This window comes from Eupeodes corollae, chromosome 3, assembly GCF_945859685.1.
Source record: "Eupeodes corollae chromosome 3, idEupCoro1.1, whole genome shotgun sequence".
Classification (NCBI taxonomy): domain Eukaryota; kingdom Metazoa; phylum Arthropoda; class Insecta; order Diptera; family Syrphidae; genus Eupeodes; species Eupeodes corollae.
The window spans coordinates 135,055,934-135,077,020 of NC_079149.1; the positions used below are offsets into that span (position 1 = coordinate 135,055,934).

A 21,087-nucleotide genomic window follows, 5' to 3' on the forward strand; every position below is an offset into this window, starting at 1 on the left:
TGAATGACATTTCTATTATTTCATCCCTCCAAAGAGCATATATTTTGAGTGTTGAAATTTTTTTACAGCTGTTGAGCTGTCAGACAAAGCAAACGTTCAGATAATTGAACTAGAGCTTCCGTTTGGAGGCACATTACGTTACATAACGTTCTTTTCCTTACGATTGTTAAACGAAACGTGAGGTCGAAGCTCCATTGTGATAGCATGCATTGAATCCCTAAGGCTGACCTCGTAAACGTCAGGTGAAGCCGAAGCTGAAGCGTGTTTGTGATTCAGCCATTAGTCTTAAAGTTTTGAATATCAAAATGATAGGGAAAAACAGAGCTGGGTAAAGCATTCCACGTTCTCGATGTGCGGTTAAAAAAAGAATCTTCATACTTGACAGTACGTCCGAAATTGAGCTAAAGGTTAAACTGATGTGCATTCCTAGAAGTACGAGTATTACGGCTGAATTGTTTAAGGGGGGAATGCAACTGGCTAATTCGACAGAACACTGTTTATAAAAATATCGGAGAACAACGAAAGGTATGAAACATTGCGGCGGTGTTCAAGTGACGTAATTGTTTCATTCAAAGCTCTTTTTTGGATCCTGTCCAAAATACTTAAACTTGTCCCCTGGGGCACCTGCCCAAATAAGTTTTGGTGGAATGAAGGCTTTGTAAATTACAGCTAGATCAAAAGAAGTGAAAAATGTCTTGCACCGTCGGAGAAACCTAAGCACCTAGCAGCATTTTTTGCAATATCGAATATGTCATCATTCCATAAGAGGTGATCTGTGATATACATACCGAGATTAGTTTCCTTGATGCAAATGCCACTCATGGGCAGCTGCATCGGGGGTGGGTTACGCTTTAACGACAGGAGACAGCATTGAGTTTTTGAAGCATTAAATTCTACACGGTTTTTGATTACCCATTGCACGTTGCTGTCGAGATCAGAATTTAATGGGTTTATCATACGCTGCCGTTGAAGTTCCACATTCGAAGGACAAGGATGAGAATATAAAACGAATATGAAAAGCTAAGGGTACTGTCATCCGCGAAAAAATGTAGTTTTAGTTAGAAGTTTCAGACTAAATACCATTTAAAAACATAAGGAAGAGCGTCGGAGACAAAACGGAGCCTTGGGGCACACCAGCTTTTATTTTGTAAATATCAAATTTAAACCCTTCCAACACTACTTGAATTTAACGGTCCCAAAGGTAATTTCGTACCCAACGAAGAAGGGATTCATCAATAACAAAAGCACGCATTTTTGATAAGAGAGCTTGGTGCCAAAATCTATCTAATGCCTTTCAAATATCAAGTGCAATTATCTTACTTTTCCAAAACCTATTACTACGAAAGCCATACTGCCGGTCATTAAGAAGCTTCTGTTCATCAAGATATTTCGTAAGCTGATAATAAATCAGCGTTTTCATGACCTTGGAAAGAAGGGACGTGAGTGCTATTGGACGATAGTCATCATAGGGGGAGGATGATTCGCCTTTTTTAAGGACAGGCTGTACAAATGCTGTTTTCCATCCGCTTGGAAAGAGACCTGTAGAGTAGAAAAGATGGAAAAGCTTACTCAGTGGTTTTGCCAGCGTTGAAGAACACCTCTTCAGAACAATAAGGGGGAATACTACCCGGGCCAGCAGATTTGTGTATGTCAAGGTCTCTCAGCACTCTTGCAACTGCACGAGTGCGAAAGAAGATTCGTTTCATAGAATCGTTTACGCTTTCAAAAACAGGAGGACTCATGACACTATCCGGTAGCGTCGAATTAACAGAAAACTGTGCTGCAAGCAAATTGGCTTTATCGATTGAGCTCAAATAGGGAGCGTCATTGTGGACAAGCGTTGGAACCGAGGATGACGTGGTGTTTCGTACGTTTTTTACAAATGACCAGAAATTTGTACTACGTACCTTTGTGAAATGGCGCTGTGTTTTAATCAATGGCACAACACGATAGATGGCATTCTAAATTGATAATGTTTGACAGGTGTCATTTTTTTCGAAATAGGTAATTTAATTCGATTAGCTTTCTGCGAAGATCAATACATTTTTAGCTTGTTGGCAAACGGTCTTCGTTGTTTGATTCGGTGAGAACATTGTTTATTACATCGCTCCTTACTGAGTTGGATTCTATTCAAATAATTCGCATTGAAATTTGAGCTATTTTTGTTTTATTATCACTATGAAACTTATTTTGGGTCGTTAAATTGGGGAGGGACACATGTTTCTTATAATTGGGTAGTTCATTTTAAAAATAGCATTTTTTTTACATAAAAATATGATACTCTTATTGAACTTAGTGATTTGTCCCAATTTAAAAACTCACTCAACCTAATTGTTCTTTAACAAAAAAAATTAACACTTGACATTGACCAAGACGGGGTTAAAAAGTTACTTACAGAAACGTTTTCATCCATCGATCATTAGGAATGAACGTTTAAAAATTTTATAGGTATCAACACATATAATAAATTATTATAAAACTCACAACTGTCACTATTCAATCAAAACTAAACTCAACCCGAACTAGATCGCTTAACAAAAGCATAAGTATTTATTAATATTGACTTACCCAATCACTGAAACCCAGTTTAGCAAGCTCCTGCTTTGATGTTTGAGAATCAGCTTTTATCCGCAACGACTCAGTATCTATAATAAAAGCATATACGAGAGATATGACATTAGAGAAACGTCAATCAATATTTGGCTTTGACACTTGATGAGGATCATTTGTGACATAAAAGCGTAGCGGTGTAAACATCCGCTAGATGTCGTATCTAAACACATACACAAATACATAGGTAAGGTACTTACCATCATTGAAGACTTTTTGTAAAAATATTCGTAATTCTAATGCTTCAGTTACAAGCGCACGACAAACAGCTTTGTAGTGATCTTCAGGTACAGTTGGCTTGACATGATCTCTGCAGGCCTGTAATAATAAAAAAAAAAACAATATATATATGCAAACTTGTTGGCGTGTTTTTACTACTCGCATTCGCATCTCACATTTCACACCTGTTACCTGTTAGATGTTTTGGTTAGGCTATTATCTTATAGTTACCTAACAGATGCAATGAAGCAGCTTACAGTTACAACAACTTTTTTTTACAACCGAACCGACGACGATGAGACTTGAGAAAATTTTCTAAATTAGATTATGGTGCGCTTGGAGCGTTGGGATAGCGTGCACGGCTTAGCCTGGCCCGTTCGTACAACAGAGCGGTAATTTGAGTTGGAAATGATCATTGTGTAGTGCAATTGACACTACACCGCATTTTATTTGACCTTGTGCATTAGAGATTGGAAAGACGTGCGATTTCATTCGAATTAACTTCAATCCAATTTGATGCTTCAGGCTAAACACAATTTATTTTATACAAAGTTTATTTGAGTGAAGACTTTGAAAATTGGTTAGAGTTTATTTAGGGTCAAGAGTGTTAAGGTGAAAAACTGTATATAAAACGAAAACTTTTCACTTTATAACTGAAGTGAGTTAAATGACTGAAGAAGTTCAATGGTGGATTGATTTTGGAGTAGAGTATACAGGAACTTGTTGATGGTTTTGAAAAATTATATTTAGATTGGGATTGAGGGAGGTACGAGGTTATGAACCCAACAATGTTTTGATTTTGTATACAAGATTTAAAAAAATTACCTTAAGGTTAGAGTTTCTGGATTGCTAGATTGCTTCAATAGAAACTCATTGATTTGAATTTCTTCAGGAAGGGATTCATTTTTGTTAAGAGGTTAATTGCAAAACCAACATTTGGAATCCGTTACAAGTAAGAAGCTTTTGAAAATTCTTATATGTAACTATGTATGTATGTATTTACATTTTCTTTTGAAATGGCGTATTTCTTTTTAAGCTCTGAGGAGATCATGGAACTGACAAAAAAACTTAAGTTTTAAAATGGATTCTGAAGACAGTAACAAGTCTTAGGTAAATACAGAATTATGTAAATAATATTTTTGGTTAAAGGTGGCCATAGACGACGAACATGCTCGCCGAACATGCTCGTTTGCATTTCCCCCTACACGGCGAACACTGTTCGCGAACATTCATTTCGTTCCGATTCTTCAAAGAGTAAACATCCCATATAGCACTCTCATTTCGTAAGAATTCGATGAATTCTTCAATAAAATCGCGGCTGGCTGTGGCCATGTGTTTATTTTTTGATGTGCACTCAACGAAGTTTACAGCAAAAATGAGGTTTGCTCGCGAACATGGCCATACACGGCGAACATTGAAACCAACGAACACGAGAAAATCGAAATGTTTCGCCAACAACGAGCCGTTCGCGAACTAGCCCATACACGACGAATATCTGGCGAGCACGAGCATGTTCGGCGAGCATGTTCGTCGTCTATGGCCACCTTAAGTTAAGAAAGATAATCATGTAAGCAAATACGATTGAAAACTTGTCAGAAAATTTGAAATGACAGTTCGAGGCTCAAGTTTTTTTTTCAATCTGCTCAGTGCTTTGTTCTGATTTGTCAAATATTTTTCCAGAGCCAAAAACGAAAAATGCCAAAAATCTACATCTGTACGTGAGTAAATTCGGGATACGCTTTTTTCATTGACCATATCATAATTTTGGTTTGAAAGTAATATAATCTAAATGTGCACTAATTATTTTCAAATTATTTGTTTTAGAAGTTTTCTTACTTCAGACGTTGTACGGTTAAAGAACGAATATCTGCATTTCACAGTATGACATAAAAATGGATTAAGGAGATACGGTAGGAGTCCAGTTCCTAGTAGCTTTAAAAAAATATAAGGAAATAAACGTTTCAAAGATGCTCGAGTGAGGCAAATCAATTAATTTTATTGTTTTAATACTTTTTAAGAGGCTTACAAAAAGCTACTGGAGCACCAGCTCAGAGATTGGAGGTATACTCAGGAGATGGTCAAGTTTCATAGATTTTAGCTAGATTTGTAGAGGGGATAATTTGTTTGCGTCAACACATTTTCAATTGACAATTTCTTGACATAAACACAATTAGCATGAATTATTAAAGGGGTCATGAACTAGAACTTTTAATCAAAAATGACTTTAAGACGGTAGAGAGGTCGAAAAAAGTGGCTACTCCAATTCCGTCCGTCCGTCTTTCCTGGCCCCTACAGTCCAAACAATTGTGTTGATTGGAATTAAGGTTTTCAGCGCATTAGCTTAAGGCATTTTTTTCATTTTATTAATACAAAAAACAACAGCAGTCCCATACAAATTTGTTGGTTTAAATATGCGATTTTTTAAAACCATCTCTAAATTTTGTGTTCTTAAGTTGCCTTCTTTCTACAAGAAAAACATATTTTGATATTGCTCCAGAAGGTTAACTCAAATAAAACCTTTATTTACTTTTTAAGTTTTCTCAAGAAGTAATAGACCGATTTCAATAATCTTCTCTTTCTTTGCAAGTTCTTGTCAATGATTAAATCATACAATTGATGATGATTTTTGATGATCAAAAATGTAATTTTTGTTGGTGTTAAAAAAATATATATTTTGTTTACAAAACTCGATATCTCAGAAAGGGGTCAACATTTTTAAAGGAAATTTGAATTTAAAATTTATATTTATAAGCAATTTATTTAGTGCTTACCAAAAATATTTTTAAGTCAAAATTTAAAATGATTTTCGGAAAAAAAATAACTTAATCTAGATTTTCTGAGAGATAAAATGGGATTTAAATTTTTGAGAAGAACTTATTTCGCAGGTACATTTTTAAACAGACTTTTTGGAAGAAATTAGAATGTATTTCAAAATTGATTTTCTGTTGAATAAACCGATTTTTGAAGTGAATTTGCTTTGGATGCTCTAGAACTGAGATTTCAACACGAATTTCAATAATACAAAAGTCCCAAAAAAAGCAAAGTGATACTTTTGTTAAACTAATGGCTAAGTGAAAAACATTATAAAGTTTTCATATCTATTTTGAATGTCTTGAGATTTAAAGTGAATATATATTCTCTATTGTTAGTGCTACACAAACGTTTCTTCTCAAGTTATTTGTTAATTTAATTTGTTTTTATCTAATTTTAAGAGAAACTATGATATTTAAATGAAGTTATTTCCTCAAATTGAAGAACCAAACATTTTTTTCGACAATTTTTAAGTTTTGTTGACGCCTTTGGGATCAGAATACGAATAAGCAGCTTGATAACGATAGTAATAAGAGACTCCCGAAAATCTAGTTCGAAAAAAACTACTTAAAAAAAAAACACATTTCTACATATCAGATCTTCTCTCATTTTCTGGATTTTTGAATTTTTGTAGCGTTCTTCGCATTAATACAAATAAAAACAAGAAAAGTATATTTTATTTTTGGAAAAAAGATATGTTTCAAAACATTTTCTTACATTTCTGAGTGAAATGCATAAAAAACCCTCTAAACGTTTGTGTCTTAACTTTTAAATAGTTCATATTATATATAAGTATATAAGTAATGAGCAGCATGGATTTATGCCAGGTAAATCAACTTCAACAAATCTCATGCTTTATCGTAGGTATGTCACCGATTCTTTTGAATCTGGCTACCAGGTTGACACTATACTGATTTTGTCAAAGTTTTTGACTCAATTTGTCATAAAATTCTTATAGCTAAACTTAAAGTTTTCGGTATTCATTGGTTGCTTTTGAAATAAATATCTAGCTACCTTAATAACAGAACACAATGTGTGAAATTGAAAATTTTGTTTCAAGTATTATTAGAGTTTTATCTGGAGTTCCTTGGACCACTCCTTTTTAATATTTTCGTTAATGAAATCCCATTTCTTTTAAAAAACTGCCTTATGTTTAATGTATGCTATTGACCTTAAAATATATCTTTGCATAAAAAATAGAAATGATCATCAAAATCTTCAAAATGATTTAAATATTTTATCCATTTGGTGTGAAAGAAATGTAAATACTGAAAACAATATTTTCTGAGAAATGAAATAAATTTGAAGCCAATATTTTTAATTTTTGAAAAGCTATTTGAGTCGAAAGTAAATTTTTACCAAGTTTTAGTAATGTCCTTATTTTGAAAACTATATTTCTTACAAGTAAAGATTAGTAAGAAGCTATAATCTCAAATTTTTGAAAAGATATTTGAGCCGAAAATCATTTTTTACCAACTTTTCTTAATTTTTTTTGGTTTTTTAACTTTCGATTCGATTTTTTTCAACATTTTTCAGAATGTTGAAAACAATATTTCTTATAGTTTGAAGCCTAAAATTTAAGTTTTTGAAAAGATATTTGAATCGATATTAAATTTTTACCAACTTTTATTAATTTTTTTTTAGATTTTTATTTTTTATAAAAAAAAACTGTCAATTCGATTTTTCTCAAAATTTTATCAGATGTCAAAAACATTATTCTCCGTTGCACAAAATTGTTTTGGAGATGAAATCATATTTTTGCCGTAAAATTTTGAAGGTGAAACATTTTATTTTTTCAGTTTTTTTGATTTAAAAAAATTAAATTAGTTAAAATTTAATTCAAGTCTCTAGCGTTTTTGGTTCTTAAGATATTTAGGGTTAATCAAAATGTTCACGTTTTTTCAAACTGCTATGGTAAAAAAAACCACCCACGCAATTTTCTTGAGAGCCCTTTCTGCATCTTTCTGCCTTATTATCTGTATAACAAAATTTAAAAAAACGTAGCGAACGTACGGAATCTTTTATTTCGACTCTAGGGGCCTTGAAACTTCGAGAAATGTCCAAATGTAACCCATGAGGCTCATCAAGATCAAAATGTTCTTAAATTAAGATTGTAATAATATCATCGCATATTTTATTCAGAATCAACGAATGGTTCAATAAATGGTAAAATGTTTGAAAATAAAATTAATGTAAAACTTTTTGGATAGGAGTTGCACACTTTGTAGGTTTCACTTTGTTCAATTTTTAATTTCTTGTCATTCTCGACGATTTTCAATCTAGCGTGAGTAATTCTAACTCCCACTTTTTTGTAAGTTCACATCTGTTTCCTCTGAAATGCTCAAGGCTTTTAATAAAGCAATGAAAATCTCTCGAAAAAGACTTTTTGCAAACTTAATAAAAGGAAACAAATATTCAAGTTTTAATTGAAACATTTTAAACTCACATGAAACACAAAAGCCATGTAGATTTCTAGATAATACCTATTAGCTTTTCCTATCTCGACGGGGTATAAAGTGCTAAAAAATCAAAATTTATGTACCATAGTCTTTTCGATCCAATTAAAGACAACATAATAATTTTCCACATTTCAAATATTTATTGTACCTACATGGTAATTAAAATGTCAGGTATAAACAGGCTCGGTTACTATCGTGTCCATAAAATCAACCTCCTTACCCCATTTCGATTTTAATAAAACCAACAAATAAAAATTCAACATCATCGTTTGGTTCAAAAAGGAAAAAAAACACATAAAACATAAAATATTGGAAGTAAATCAGACTAAAGGTCATAAAATTCGCACGCAATATACAAATAGCACTCCCATTTGAATATATCCCTTGACCACATCAATAAGGAGCGCCCATCAGCGATTTATTGTTATTTTTAAAACATAAGAGAAGTATTCCTCCACCAGCCTAGTTTATGCTCTCTAAAGGTCAACGGCTAAACCTTTAATTAAGCAAATGCTTCCAAAGCCCACATAGCACAGTACAGACGTTATATTATATGTGAATGAACCAGTAACTATAATACCATCCACCCAAGTTCCCAAGTAGGCATAATTGCGGCGCGTTGTGCTGCTCTACTGCTGCTGCTGCTGCTTCAAAATCCAAAACAAACTATTTTATACCTTGCCTCTAGAGTGTACACATTATTATAGCAAAGTACTAAATAGCTACAAACTTGATTTTGCAAGAAGTCTTGCTGCGCCAAAAAGAGAGGTGGGGCCCACCTTTGCCACCGCAACGTTCATCGACGTCGTAGTACGTCGTCATTCGTTGGCCGCCCATCATATGTGTTCCAGATACCCTACCACCCACAGTATTTACCTATCTATCTTTTTTTTTTGCTCTCGCTTTCGATTAAATTAACCAAAAAGTTCACTGAATTAGTGAGGACACCCATATAGCAGTGCAAGCAGTGTATAGTGTACTCGTACTCTATAGCTTGGTAAGTCTAAGTCTGAGTGCATGGGACTCTGACTGTGACTATGACTGGTAGTGTTTTTTGATCCATAATGCGATTTGTTGTGCAATTGCATACCCGGCAGGCGACACTAAGCAAAATCAATACCATTAGGAATTCTTTTCTTAGAAAATCAATATCGATGGTCTACTTTTTAATAGACGTTATAGACGTATCAAGGAGAATTTCACCCATATTTGAGTTTGTACAATTCAAAGAAAAGGCTCATGATGGCAGAATAAGTCTCATACTTCTTAGCTGAAAAGATATTGACGTCTTTGTCACTTTCCCACTAACACAGAACCTCACTTGAACCTCAACCCAAAAGCTTTATGAGGTCATCTGTCAAAATTTATTGACATTCAGAACTATGAATGAGAACCCATAAGAGTTTTACTTTTGTATGCTTAAACAGATCATGAGTTCATCTGTCAAAATGATTTGACATTTAGAACTATGAATGGGATCCTATAAGCGTTTAACTTTTGTATGTTTGAACAGATCCTGAACTGTCAAACTCGAAATTGTGCTTCTATTTATTTCTGTTAAGTGTGTTCAGAGCTTTAAAGTAGTATTACTTATTTTACGTTTAGAGGATCAAAAACTTTCTGAGTAAAAACACTGAACAGAAAAAATTTTAAAAAGAAGGAAATTGACTACAAATTTTCAAAATAATAAAAATGGCGGAAGATGCAGACCACTGTGAAAAAGGTAAGAAATTTGTTAATTAATAAATAGTTGCATGCATAGTTTATTTATTAATAAATTCCGGAATTTTCAATGTTCAGAGTTAAGATCTCTGAACTAAAAAAGAAAATTTCTGAATTTTCAAATCAAATTTGAGGTTTTTTAACACGTTCAGAAATTTTAAGAACACGTTCAGAGAAAACCTTAATTTGAGCGTGTTCAATGTGAACCGAACATCCAGAGTTAAGATCTCTGAACTAAAAAAGAAAAATTCTGAATTTTAAATGTCCAAATGCATTAAGAAATATGAGGTTTTTTAACACGTTCAGAGATTTTATGAACACGTTCAGGGAAAACCTTAATTTGAGCGTGTTCAATGTGAACAGCACATCCAGAGTTAAGATCTCTGAACTAAAAAAAATTATGTATAAATATGGCTCAAAATTTTCAATGATTTAAGTAAATTTTAAAACAATTTTGGTAGTTTACTGAATTCAACCGATAATTTTGTTAGTTTTAAACGGTTTAAGAATATGACTATTCTTAATAATATTTTCTTTGAGTTTAAATCAGAAAATGGCTTCTTTAACTTATAGTTATTTGCTAAATCTAAATGATTTATGAGTTTTTGTCATTTCAAATTAAAATTTCCATTCTGGAGGTTTAGGTTTGTTTACTTTTTTTTGACAGCTATTTAGACGTGTTCAGATGCATGATTTTCAAAAAATTTTAAATTTAAGTCATAAAATAGTAAATATATAAATAAATATTTAGAATAGAAAAACATAAATCCACTCAAGAAAGTTAAATTTTAAATAAAACTACGTTTTCGCCTTCCATAAAACCCTAGTTTCAAATAAGTCCGTCTGTGTTTTGAATCATTTGAGTGAGTGCGCTGCACAATATTAGATTTGGTTGATTTAATGAAACCATTCAGCGAAAAAGATTATAAGTAGACTTATTTTTTAACTACTTTTGAGAAGATTTAAATTTTAAGGATAAAGTTCTAGATTAAAAGTAGATTGACATTTTTTTTTGGAGTATACATCTTTGAAGTGGATTGTGTTTGGCATCAAACTGTCAAATGAAATGGATGACATTTCATATTCCTGCTTGGCTAAATTCTCCTTTACATCACAAATACTTATTGCGTACATATCAAGGAAATCACACATAATCGAATGATGGGCTTGTTTAAGGAATGCGCACATTCAGCTTCAAATGAAAGCTTAGCACGTCTTCAATTCAATACGAAATGTTTGAAATACAACATCGATTACAAAAATTTCACCTTTTCTGCCTCTCTTGTGGAATCTTTAACTAATTAAACACAACATTCAAAATTTACATAGAAATATGTAATATTATGCATGTACAAAGTATATTTCTGACGACTCATGAGAGACCTACCTCTAGAACATAGTCCAAGTCTTTGGTTTCGTTGTTGCATTTCTCATCGATAATGCACTCAGATTCATCATCCCATCGCTTGTAGCCCTCGTCAATGCCTTCGTCAATGCAGTCATCGTCGGCATCTGTAACAAAATATAAAAGAAAAATAAATATAAAACTATCTTTTATGAGAATCGAAAATGGTGTTGGGTTTTTTGATTTTTGTGTTTTTTTTTCTTTTTTTATGTCTTAAAGATAAACTAGCCTAATCCAAACGCACCCAGAGGGCTTGATCTGTTTGTTGTGATCGGAGTTTGGCGGCGTCGCACAGTCATTGTACTGTACTGTACAGAATATGGCAATGGCAGCTTGTCAAATCTAACGCGCGTTGTGAAAATTTGTTTGCCGTCATTGCGCATTAATCTCGCGCACTGTTTCGAAAGACCTATGTGCAGTTTGGTTTTGGGTCTTTTAAACAGAGACCTATCCCAAGCATAAAAAGATTTACTGCCTTGGTGAGTGGATGTATTTTGCATTGAGTCTTGCATCCAGGCAGCTGAGAGAGGTTCCGACTAAGGTACCCCATGTATACTTTGCCTGCTTCATGGCTTCATCGTCTCAGCATGTAAAATCCGAATTAATTTCGAAATTTCATCACTCACCATGAGATCGGTGCATAAGAGCTGACATTTGCGCGGGTTTTGAACGCTCCAGATGCAGCATAGATGCTGATGGAGAGACGCGCGGTAGCACCGTGGAGGATGAACACACGATTAACTATCTTGTTGTTTTTCGTTCGTTCGGTCCGTCCGTTGCAGTCATGTTAATAATTTTATTTTGCATCGTCGCGTTGTTAATGTTTTGTTTTAGAAGTTGGTAGTTGTTTATAAAAATACCTTTTTACCTCCCCCTATATATATTCGACAAGTTTATATTGTTCAAAACTGCTATTCAAAATGTGCTGCACACAGGATTATTGTGTTGTGTACCTTTACTTGTTTTGAAACAACAATCAAGGACGGTAAAGAGAGGTGAAGCACCTCGTTAGAGCGTGTAACATGCTAAAATCTACGGCACTGTCGCTGCTGCTTCTGATGGCAGTACGACTTTAGAGCAGTTCAACAATAATAGAGCAACCATCATTATAATGTAAGCCATGTTCATGCAAATGAGCGTGTTCATATGGATATAGAATTCCTTTGAATGTTATTTTGCAGTATAGTGCAACGAAAAATGCCTTTTCCGCGTATCGTTCCCATGAAACATTTTATGTACATGAGGGTTTATATATGAAGAGCCTGATTGGCCCTTTTTTGTTGTAGGTTTTATGGTGTTTGGTGTTTTTGAGTGGTCGATAATAAGTTCAGTAGGCCAGTTCATAGCAATTGAGTGAGAAAAAAATGTGTTCTCAATAAAACTTCAAAACAAAAAATCAAAACCGAATATAAAGTTGAAAGGGAGAAATGGCTGTCAAACTTTTCCTTGTTTTGCAGGTCAAAAGTTGTTTCACACGCAAGAATTTAAATTCATTTTTACTTAACATTAAAATTATTCATGTAACCTCGTAAAACACTTGATAGATTTACAATTCGCATAATTTTGTTGTTTAGGATTTATGAACAAGAATTTACGTGTATGAACATTTTCAAACGTCATTGTGACTTTTAGAATTAGGCGTGTTCATAAATCCCAAGAACTAAAAAAAACACTGGCAGTGCTCTTTGTGTTTTGTTTCAATTCTACATAATTCAGTCAATCAGAAAACTTTTTTCAATGACAGTTATAAACGACCTGTCAAAATAACTCCAATGATTAGTTTTAATGTTGAAAACAATGATAGCTATAACTGGGCCCTTAAGACACCATTTGCCTTTAAAGCTCGATTATTTTTGCCTGTCTTTTATTGTTTCAAAACATTTCGCTCCGATTTAACTTTGGTTTGGAGTTGTTCTTTATTTAAAAATAACTTAAAAATCTGAACGCGTCTAATCTGTCAAATATTTGCTTTTTTAATTTTAAAAACTCTACCATTTTCCAAACGAATACAAAAATTTACATAGTTTGTGGTTCATTTTTGTAAACGATTGAAGTTAGCTTAAGACAAATGCGCCATTTAGCTCTTTGTATTTCGGAACTTTCAAAAAATCTAATGGTGAGGCGAAACGGTTTTGTGATTTTTAGTTAATTTCTTTTTTTTTTGTTAAATTGGAATAGACCCTTAATGTTATTTGTCGTGTTGGTTTATTAAGAGTTTTAAAATGTGAAAAAAAAACTGTGCTCTTTCTGTCGCTGTGTCTGAAACGGTTTTGCGTATGAAAAACGTTTTTTTGGGGCAAACATTTTACCAAATTTGACAACTTTGTTAACAAAGGTGTTAACAACATTTTAGGTATAAAAACAGTGATAATTACGGAAAAGCTGTTTTCGTGACCTTTTGGCAGTCTAAAAGGAATCTGATTCGAGATTTTGTAAGATTTTTTTAAACAATATTTGGACCACCAAAAGGGAAATGTAAGCAATTTTCCAACTTACTATTTTCGATTGCGAGGTTGACCATTTTTTCGTCTATTTTACTGGACTTAAAGTTCACTTTTTTTTCTAAATAGAAGCTACATAATTCTTTCGAATTTAAAAATTCAGACACAGAAACATAAACACACCTAACTTTTAAAACTTTTTTTTTTTCTGACAGTTCAGCGAATTAAGTAAGGTCAGGAAGAAATAACAGTTCTCTTTTTGGAAGAAACGTGAATTGTTCCGGTTTGTAATTGGGAAATAAAATGTTAAGGCTTTGGTGAAATGTCACTTACCATCAGCGGTCATATGCGATATAAGTTGTTCCAGTTCTTGTGACATAGGACATTCATCTTCTGCCTGCAGGTTATAGTCTAGCGCGGTATAAACGATCATTCCAAGTTTGCAAACAATCTGAAAAGGAAAAGAAAAGAAATATGTGAACAAACAAACAATAAACAAAATCAAGATTCCATTATTATGGTTAATTTGATTGCACTTAGGCATTTGACATATCCCATACAAATTGTTATAAAAATCTTTTATAAATAAAGATACAAATACAAAAATAATCCACAACCTTGACTTGTGATCAAAATATTTTCACGACGCACGTCATAAAACTTTCGCTTTTCATCAAAGAGTTGTAATGCAGTCATCGTAGTCTTTGCTGTCATTTTATGCGCCGCCAGCACGCCCACCGCATTTTCCACAATTTTAGTGAAGATGACACGAAGGCGGGCATAGGTTTATGTATATACAGTTGAACGTGCCCGGATGGTTTTGAATGCTATGCCATGCCAAAACAAGTGGTTCAACCAGATCATCAGATATACCTATTGGCTGCGGGTGGTGTTCAGCTCGTATATAGAGTCTTGAAACGTGAACCAGCCAATCTTCCCAAAAAGGTGGGAAGGGGAGGGAGGGAGGTGGCAAGTGATGTCAGGGCGTTCGTGCAGTTGGGTTTTAATGTGCCTCCTCAAAGTAAGGTGCAAGATAGTTTCTTTTCATATTTAAAAAATGTTTGCATCCTGGGGCACTCACTGTTACATTATGTTGTGACTTATATATACAAAAGCAAGAAAAGGATAGACTTTAAGGCGGTATTGAGGGAGGTGTTACTTTGAAGTTCATTGAACGCGTTGTTTAATGTTGTTATTTTGTGTTGTTGTCTTTAATTTTGAGTGATCGTGCGGAATAACCAAACTGAAAGGTGAAATGCATGCCACAGAGTACGAGTATTCAAAGATTGATAAGTAAATATATAAGAGTTTATTTTTATTTTTCATGAGCTTTGAAAACTTTGAGAAGCGACTCTGTCACGTACTTATACTGTAACTAATGGGTATGAAAAAGTGAAAGGACATTTGAAGTTTAAGTGTTGACCTTTATTGTATATAAGAAAAATATTGCAATTTTATGGACCATAGATCGACCTTTGTAATAATGATCATTTGTTTTATTGTTTAAAAATTAGTTTCATTATATTTAGCGTGAAATCAGTTATTAATGGCCGGAGCGGGCGATATTCAAAGCAGCAGGGGATGACTTGCACCAACTTATCGGCGGAAGAAAACTTACCCAATGAGTGGAATCTCAGCATAGTATGCACAATCCTCAAGAAAGAAGATTATCTAAACTGTGATGATGTGAACGTCTGAAGGCGTTCTTTAGCACCCTGGATAGGTTTATATCAGTGTGGATTTATACCGGAGTCGACTATTGAGCAAATATTCCCATTACGGCAGATTTAAGAAACAACCCATGAATTTCAAATCGATCACCGCCATCTATTAATAATTTCAAGGCTGCGTATGACAATATCTTAAGAGAAAAACTTTCAAGAGCACTGATTTCTTTGACGTGTTTTTGAGCTTTGGGACGGAGCCGGAAAAGATGGGTTCAGTGGCCAATGAGCAAGTATATGCTGTCATCAAGAAAGGACATTGAACTACAATGCCTTGGACAAAACATCACCATGGACAGTTATAATTTTAAGGTAATTGACTATAGCGCTGAAATCAGAAGGAGAAAAAAAAAAAGGTGTGAGAGGACCAAACCATAACCTGGCGCTTGAAACTGCAGCCGAATATCTAAGGACCGAGTTGGCTGAAGACTCCAACTTGAGGTCCGGGTCCGTCGTCGACTGTAGCATCGCCCTAAGTAAGTAGCTAGTAATAATGGCTTTAATAATAATTATTAAAAACGGTGTGTCTGAACACTTCCGAATTGTGACTGTTCTTCAATAAGTAAACAAACAAACCAAAAGTTAGTGAACGAACCCATTAATTTGAAATGTCAAATGTCTGAACACTTCTGAATTGTGACAGTTCTTCAATAAGTAAACAAACAAACCAAAAGTTAGTGAACGAACCCATTAGTTTGAAATGTCAAATGTCTGAACACTTCTGAATTGTGACAGTTCTTCAATAAGTAAACAAACAAACCAAAAGTTAGTGAACGGACCCATTAATTTGAAATGTCAAAGCTAAGATGTCAAATGGAATTAGAAAATTACTTAATGTCAAAGTACCCATTTTCATAACATTTATAATATGTTAAGAGGTATTAAGATGATTAAATCTTTAAATCTTAGCAAGATCGTCTTATTTACTTGTTGCTTGTTGGTGACGGCCTAGGCCATCCCTTAATAAGATTTAGTTGACCAATATTGTACATTTTTTAATTGTTATTACTTTTAAATTGAAGAAAGCAATCTATCTAATCTAAAAACTAATTCTTGTCTAACTTTGAAAGTTACAAGAATAGCCTTGAGATTTCACTGAATTCTTTTTAAAATTTTGAAATTCAATGGTTAGTTTTAAAATATCGAAATAACACTCAATTTTCGAGAATTTGAATTCCAATTAGCTTTCTTAATTTTATAATCTATCTAAGATTTTGATGTTTAAGTTGAAAAATTTCTTTTTGAGTTGATTAATTATCAAGGTTTTAAAACTTGAATTTGACTTATTGACTTCTTTAAAAATCCCATAAGATAGTTTTAAATACGAGTTCAATATTTTTTTACGTGGACATGTTCTCAAGGCAAAAGCTCTCCAACATGAAACATTACAAACACATTCTAGTTCCTAATAAAAATCAGGCATTTGTCGAAACAAAATAAACGCTTTAGTTTTTCTTTTAAATCTTCAATCGCAAATATCTCAATACCATAATTTATGATTATTTTTTCTCTCAAGGCCTCGAATATAAACCATTCTCAACCTTTATCTCTAAATATATCAATATCTTATTTCACCCAGATTTTGTTGGGATGGCGAAATTGAATTCTTTATCATTGTACCTTTTCGCCGTCCCAACATAATTCTTCACCAAAACATTTCATTCCTCACGCCTAAACAAAATAACTTAGAATTCCGAAAGCTTCCTTCATTACCATGATAAAGTAAATATTTGAAATGCAAATACAAAAATTCAATCTAAATCTCACTTTTCGATCCTCTCATCAATAATCATCCCTGATAGGCTTTATAAAAAAAGAAAATAGGCACATTTTTCAGCCTCAGCTGAATGTTGATTCCCAAGCTTTTATTTCAAACAAAATAACAGAAAAGAAAAATATAATAAATCCCATGATTTTGTTTTCGTATCCAATCTATATTGACTCTTCCCATCATCCATCGAGTCGAAACCCGCACAAGGGCTACAAAGCTCTAGCAGCTACATATGTATAACTACCTTATGCCTACTCGTACAATGGTAAATTATTTCACTTATCATATCTCTGGTAGCATGTGTATCTTTGCCCCGAAATCTCGCAATCATTTAAGTGCAAATTCGTGTCATAAACAAATGCGAGCAACCAGCCACAGCCACCAAGTTGGTGGTAATTGGCAAAACCCAGAGGCTTACATCACATCCAGATCCACTGCCTGATTTTTTCTCTTCTCAAAATCTCTACACTAAAGTAAACGTTATTTTTTACCAAAAGTAAATAATTTTAGCTCCTACGAGTTAATATTATAACGAAAAAGAAAAACAAAATGAAATCTTAAAAACACATTAAATGGTGAATGTAAACTATCGACATTTTTGCTTGGAGTTGGAGTGCCTGGGGGTTCCAATCGGAGGCCCCTACTTTTTATTATTTTATTTTGCCATACACTATCAGTGTACAATCAAAAAGTAAAAGCATTAAATTAATAGTGTTTCTGTTTCGCATCGAGTCGAGATATTATAGGAGTTAAGACTACACACAATCCTGCCACATGTACGTTCAATACAATACACTGTGGCCGTATCACTGGGGTATCCGTATCTCTGTTTACCGTCCTTCCCGTCTGGGCCGTTGCAAAAGATAAATCATTCATTTGATGCACAATCACTTCTAATAGGTTGATTGCAGCAGGAGTGCGCGTGTAGTGCATAAAACTGCAAACTGAGTTCGACACTTTGTGGTCTGGTTGCAGGTTGCTAAAGTTGGATTTTTTATTTCAAGCCCCGATTCGATTGTAAAAATGATCAGTTGTCTGATCGCAGCCATGCGCGAGGATCACCTTTCATATAAGTGATCTGCTCCAGCTTTGAGACTGACAGACGACACTGAATTTGCGTGACTTGACGTCGTCACTCCTGCACTCTTTAAGCTCTAGCTCTCTGGCAATCATTATAACGAGTTTATGTGGATATTGTGTACAAACAATAGAATGGACAACCACGACGTTGGTTGCACGGAGTTGAAGACTTAACAATTGTTCTGGTCCCAGGCAGGTAAAAATACATTGCACTCAATTACAAAGTCGTATAAGACTCGACTCGACTAAGTAAATAGCTTCAAGACATGTTCCTTCTCAAGCACGCAGTGATCTTTCACGTCACTCCCAGCGAGCTAGCGAGATCTACACACATGTACCGAAATTAGGGTCTGATAGCATCACACACATATAAGGTAAGTACCTACTAGACAAATCGTGGGAAATCCTAGATTGTCTTAAAGCAGGTAAACAAGTAAAACTTTCCCAGCTCGATGGAATGTTGACTCTCTGCTTCAAGGAGGTACTTATAAGCTGTGAGTGTACGAGGCACTACATGCAATTTAATTAAAGCAATGAAGATGCAGAATCTAATAACCCGTGTAATTAATGCACCCACTAAATAATATGATTTCACTCACTTGAGACTCCATCAAATGATGGTAGATTCTCATGTGCTTGAGTTCGAGAGTAGATGAGCTCCGTGTAGACACAAAAATCTCATCTTCTTCGCGGACGTTAACATTTCAGCAAGATCCGCTTTATGGGAGTTTTATTCTACACGATGCAATGCGATGGAGTGATGGGAAGTTGCAAGATGCCTAACTTCTTCCAATCGGATATGCATAAGACAGAGATAAAAGAATGCACTAAAGATGAAGTTATGTGGAATATACGAGTAGAGTTTATCATAAAGGTGATGTTGCATTTGGAAAAAGTAAATAAATATATATAATTGACTCACCAATAATAATTAACATGGTTTACATGGTTATGCTTTGTGAAAACGTAGTAGGTGACAATAAGATATGTGACAGTTTTAATAGGACAGTGGGAGAATATTTATGCTTTTAAAATCTATCCAACTCTAGTGATCTAGATTTTTGTCTAAAGGAAAAGAAAAGGTTTAACAATTTGTTTCCTTACTATCGGTTATCGAAGTGACAGATAATGAAAGTGACTTTCCAAATAAAAAGGCATTAAAATAAATCATTAACTGACTTGTTCATTGAGGTGAAAGAGAAGATTAATAATATATGTGGATGCAGTTTAGAGAACGAGTAGGAAGTATGGTCGGACTTTTAAAACCTCTCGATTGAAATAACACAAACAAAATGCAAACACTCTTTGAACCGGCGAAAGTAATAGGTTAACTTATGGCCGCAGGAGCCAGAATACAATTATGATGCGATTCGTTAAGTATTGTTAAAATTTTACGAAAGTAAATTCAATCATTCAGCGCTTAATTGAATTCGACAGCTAAAAAAATCACAGAATTTTTGTGCGATTCGTTAAGCTTCGTTAAAATTTGACAAAAGTAATTTCAATCTTTTAGTGAATAATTAATTTGACAGCTGAAAAAATAATAAAAATAATGGGAACTTTCATCAAGAAGGATTTTGCATCGTTCTTTTTAATTGAATTCTTGTTTTTTTTTTTGACACAGAATTTTTTTCACAGCTATTTTTCGTTGAGTTTTTGACATAATATTTTTGCTTAACTCATTACAGCTTGGCTTTAAGTTTTTCATAGAATACCATTAGGGGTACTCGTAGATTGACTTTAACTAAAGTCTTCACACTAAAGATCTAAGAAAAGGCAAGCAAATAAAGGAAAGGTTACATTGGATGTTTATTCAAACAGAAAACTTTTAGGGCTTATGTTCGTTCAATAGAACAGTTTCGGGACCAATTAAAAAATTTAATCCTGCAGAAGTGGTTGTTTTAAATAAATTTCTCTGATGAAAAAATTCTGAAGGACAATACGAATAAATTCGTCATAAATGAACATATTCTTTGTTATTGTAAACTATGACCGAATTTCGAATCGTCGTGATAATGAAACAGCTTACCGCGATAGAAAAATTCGCATTTCATGATGTCTTTTTAACAATATTACCCATTGGCGATAGTAACTTTTTCTTAAGGTGCAACTGGTTCACCCTTCTAAGGGGTTTGATGCTTGGCGAAAAGTCTCCAACGATTATGTACATTTTTATATTCATTTTAATGAACAATTAATTCTGACATTTCAAATGATTAACTCAAATATACAGATTTAGGTTTGTTTGTTTTGCTTTCATGAACTGTCACTTTTTAGACTTGTTCAGATATATGGAATTACAATCTTGGAAAAACAATGAAATAATGAAAACTTTTTAAAAATTAGTAGAATAGTTCAGAGATTTTTTGAAAATGTCTGACAGTTCAGTTCAATTTATAAATTTTGATAACGCAAGGATCAAACAATGTTTTGAGAGTAAAAACAAAAGTAAATAGAAATGTATAACCAAACAAACCCGTATCGCATACAAAGTACCACAGAAAAATTGATAGCAATCAATCTAAACCAATCTTCATCAACATTCACCTTAAATGCAATAGCAAAATTTTCCATCACAAGAACTAATCACAGAGCAGCATTTCATTTAACTAACTTCAAAACCTCTCCTCAAGCATCACCTAAGGAAGCTAAAATTTCTCATAAAATTCGTGACTTAGAAATAATGAAATCCTCTATATCATAGGCGCATAGTCCACAACATACATTAAATCGCCAAGTAATCACACAGCGGTGGCGGCGGTTGCGTCCATCGAGTTTCGAGAGTGAAACTTTAATGAAACTCTTTTGAAACCTTAAACAATAATTGTACATAGAAGCTGAAGCT

General features: G+C 33.7%; 1 protein-coding gene across 3 annotated transcripts in view; it reads right to left on the bottom strand.

The window, feature by feature from the left end:
* Positions 1-21,087, bottom strand: part of LOC129949022 (protein spire) — a 135,174-nt gene that overhangs the window by 52,242 nt on the left and 61,845 nt on the right. For all 3 annotated transcript variants that reach the window (XM_056060213.1, XM_056060214.1, XM_056060211.1), the window contains exons 3-6: positions 14,001-14,118; positions 11,209-11,333; positions 2,811-2,928; positions 2,569-2,645 (exon numbers count right to left, since the gene is read on the bottom strand). In XM_056060213.1, the coding sequence (XP_055916188.1) occupies positions 2,569-2,645; positions 2,811-2,928; positions 11,209-11,333; positions 14,001-14,118 (438 nt within the window). The remainder of the gene's footprint in view (positions 1-2,568; positions 2,646-2,810; positions 2,929-11,208; positions 11,334-14,000; positions 14,119-21,087) is intronic.